At 33.8% G+C, this 1,951-nt stretch overlaps 1 protein-coding gene across 1 annotated transcript; it reads right to left on the bottom strand.

Annotated features, from left to right (window-relative positions):
* Positions 1 to 580: 580 nt before the first annotated feature.
* On the bottom strand, positions 581 to 1,051 carry LOC145288205 (uncharacterized). The gene has a single exon (XM_080136251.1). It carries the CDS (start codon positions 1,049 to 1,051, stop codon positions 581 to 583), a length of 471 nt encoding a protein of 156 aa, XP_079992377.1.
* Positions 1,052 to 1,951: the final 900 nt, after the last annotated feature.

Raw genomic sequence — 1,951 nt, 5'->3', positions numbered from 1 at the left:
AAATAAAACAAATACAGTAAGTAACTACGTAAATGCATGAACAAAAAATCATTATTTAACTTATTTTAATTGACATTCATTGAAATGAGTATTATTTATTTATTTTATTTATTGCACACTATTATCCTCATCGTTTATTATCACTATTCCTCCGGCCTTCAACTTCTGGGCCCGTGGCGCACTTGATAGAGACGATTAAGCTCTACGGTTCCAGGTGAGAATTGTCTGAAAATAGTAGTTTCAATCTTACTCAAAGCCGGCTAGAACTTACTTGGCTAAAACGTGGTGAGAAGACAGCAACTATGGAAGCCAATAATTGCAGTGAATGCATTCTGGAGATTCAGAGTGCCTATCCGTCACGGGTTCCACCTGACGAACCCAGAGGAATAGTTACCCGAAATGTCGTGAAACAACTAATAAAAGAAGAGTATAATAGTCCACAATATATAAAATTGATAAATATTTACCGCCCCCATAAGTAACGGTTACTTTTGATTTTGTTTTTCATATTAATTATTTAATGTACTTTAATTTCATTTCTTTTTCTGCGACGGTATTTCAATTCAATCGACTGTCCATGCTAATTTTCCTTCGCCCAGATCCAAGCTGACGCTTTTTGAGTTGTGGTTATAAATCGATTAGAGGCAGCTTTCAGCTTATGACCGGTTATTCCCAGTTTTGAAAGAAGCGAAATGATTGCGTGGCTTAGAAACCCACGGCAACCGACCTCAACAGGAATAACAACACACCTCCAATTCTGTTCTATGCAATCGGCGCATAATGTTTCGTAACGACGTTTCTTTCGCTCATGTGAGTCTTCTACATTCTTCTCCCAGGGCGCAGTCAATTCTATCAGGAAGACCCTCTTCTTTGTGTCAGACCATGCTACAATTTCTGATCGTTTTTCCGTTTCGATTTTTTGGGCTGGAAATTGTAGAGATGTAATCAGATACGCCGAGATTTTCCAGTCATTAGCTCCATTCAAGCTTTGTTTTGAAACTGGATTGTGGATTCCTTGACTGTTACTGGTTGTTGGTTTGCTGACGCACATTGTGTTCTCAGCAATTCAATAATTATCTACAGTGTCTGTTATGTAACCATGCGTACAACTGAAGCAATTAGAAACATACAGATGGCACCTGGCGCAGACTGCCCCGATCCTGGTTACATGAAAATAAGTAGAATATATCATTCCCATATCACACCAGAATTGTTAACATTTTTTGTGTCTGTCCTTATGTCATATCTTCAAAGTATTTGATATGTGTGTATATATATATATATATATATATATATATATAAACAAGAATATATATAAACATTGTGTATTTACTTCAAAAGTGTTCAATACGAAAGTAGAACTAGTAAGTAAGTTATAAAAAAATATATTGCGATTAAACTACATTGATTATTCCGCGTTTCATCCACTCTAGGACTCTTCGAGCTTATGCGCGAATTTTCTGGTTGGCTGTCGTTTTTACATACACACACGTGTATATATATATATATATATATATATATATATATATATATATATATATGTATATACACACATATATGTATACATACATATATGTGTGATAGTTTATATATGTTCATGATTGTTTTATTTAGTTATTTGCTTATTTTTTTTTGTTTTTATTTGTTTTAACACTATTTTGTATCACTATCCTAGAGTAAATGTTATCTTGTGAAGACAGTTGTTCGCTATTTCTCGTTTGCAGTTTAATAGATGTTGGGGTCCTTTAGAATACAGGATAGTAAATGCATTGGTCGTCTAGGTCTCTACATGTCGTAGCTTGTCTTACGGAAAATGTTCAATAAAAATACGTTAAAGTTATGCTACACCTGCTGCGAAAATTAGGAAATGGTAATAAAATCACATAATAACAACATATTAAAGAAACACAATTTAAACAACAAAATAAACAATAAAAAAATAGATACCATG

The sequence above is a fragment of the Euprymna scolopes genome, chromosome 11 (assembly GCF_053919585.1).
Source record: "Euprymna scolopes isolate OS-2025 chromosome 11, ASM5391958v1, whole genome shotgun sequence".
Classification (NCBI taxonomy): Eukaryota; Metazoa; Mollusca; class Cephalopoda; order Sepiida; family Sepiolidae; genus Euprymna; species Euprymna scolopes.
The sequence above is the reverse complement of the archived record's forward strand: the minus strand, read 5'-3'. Positions and strand labels throughout refer to the sequence as shown.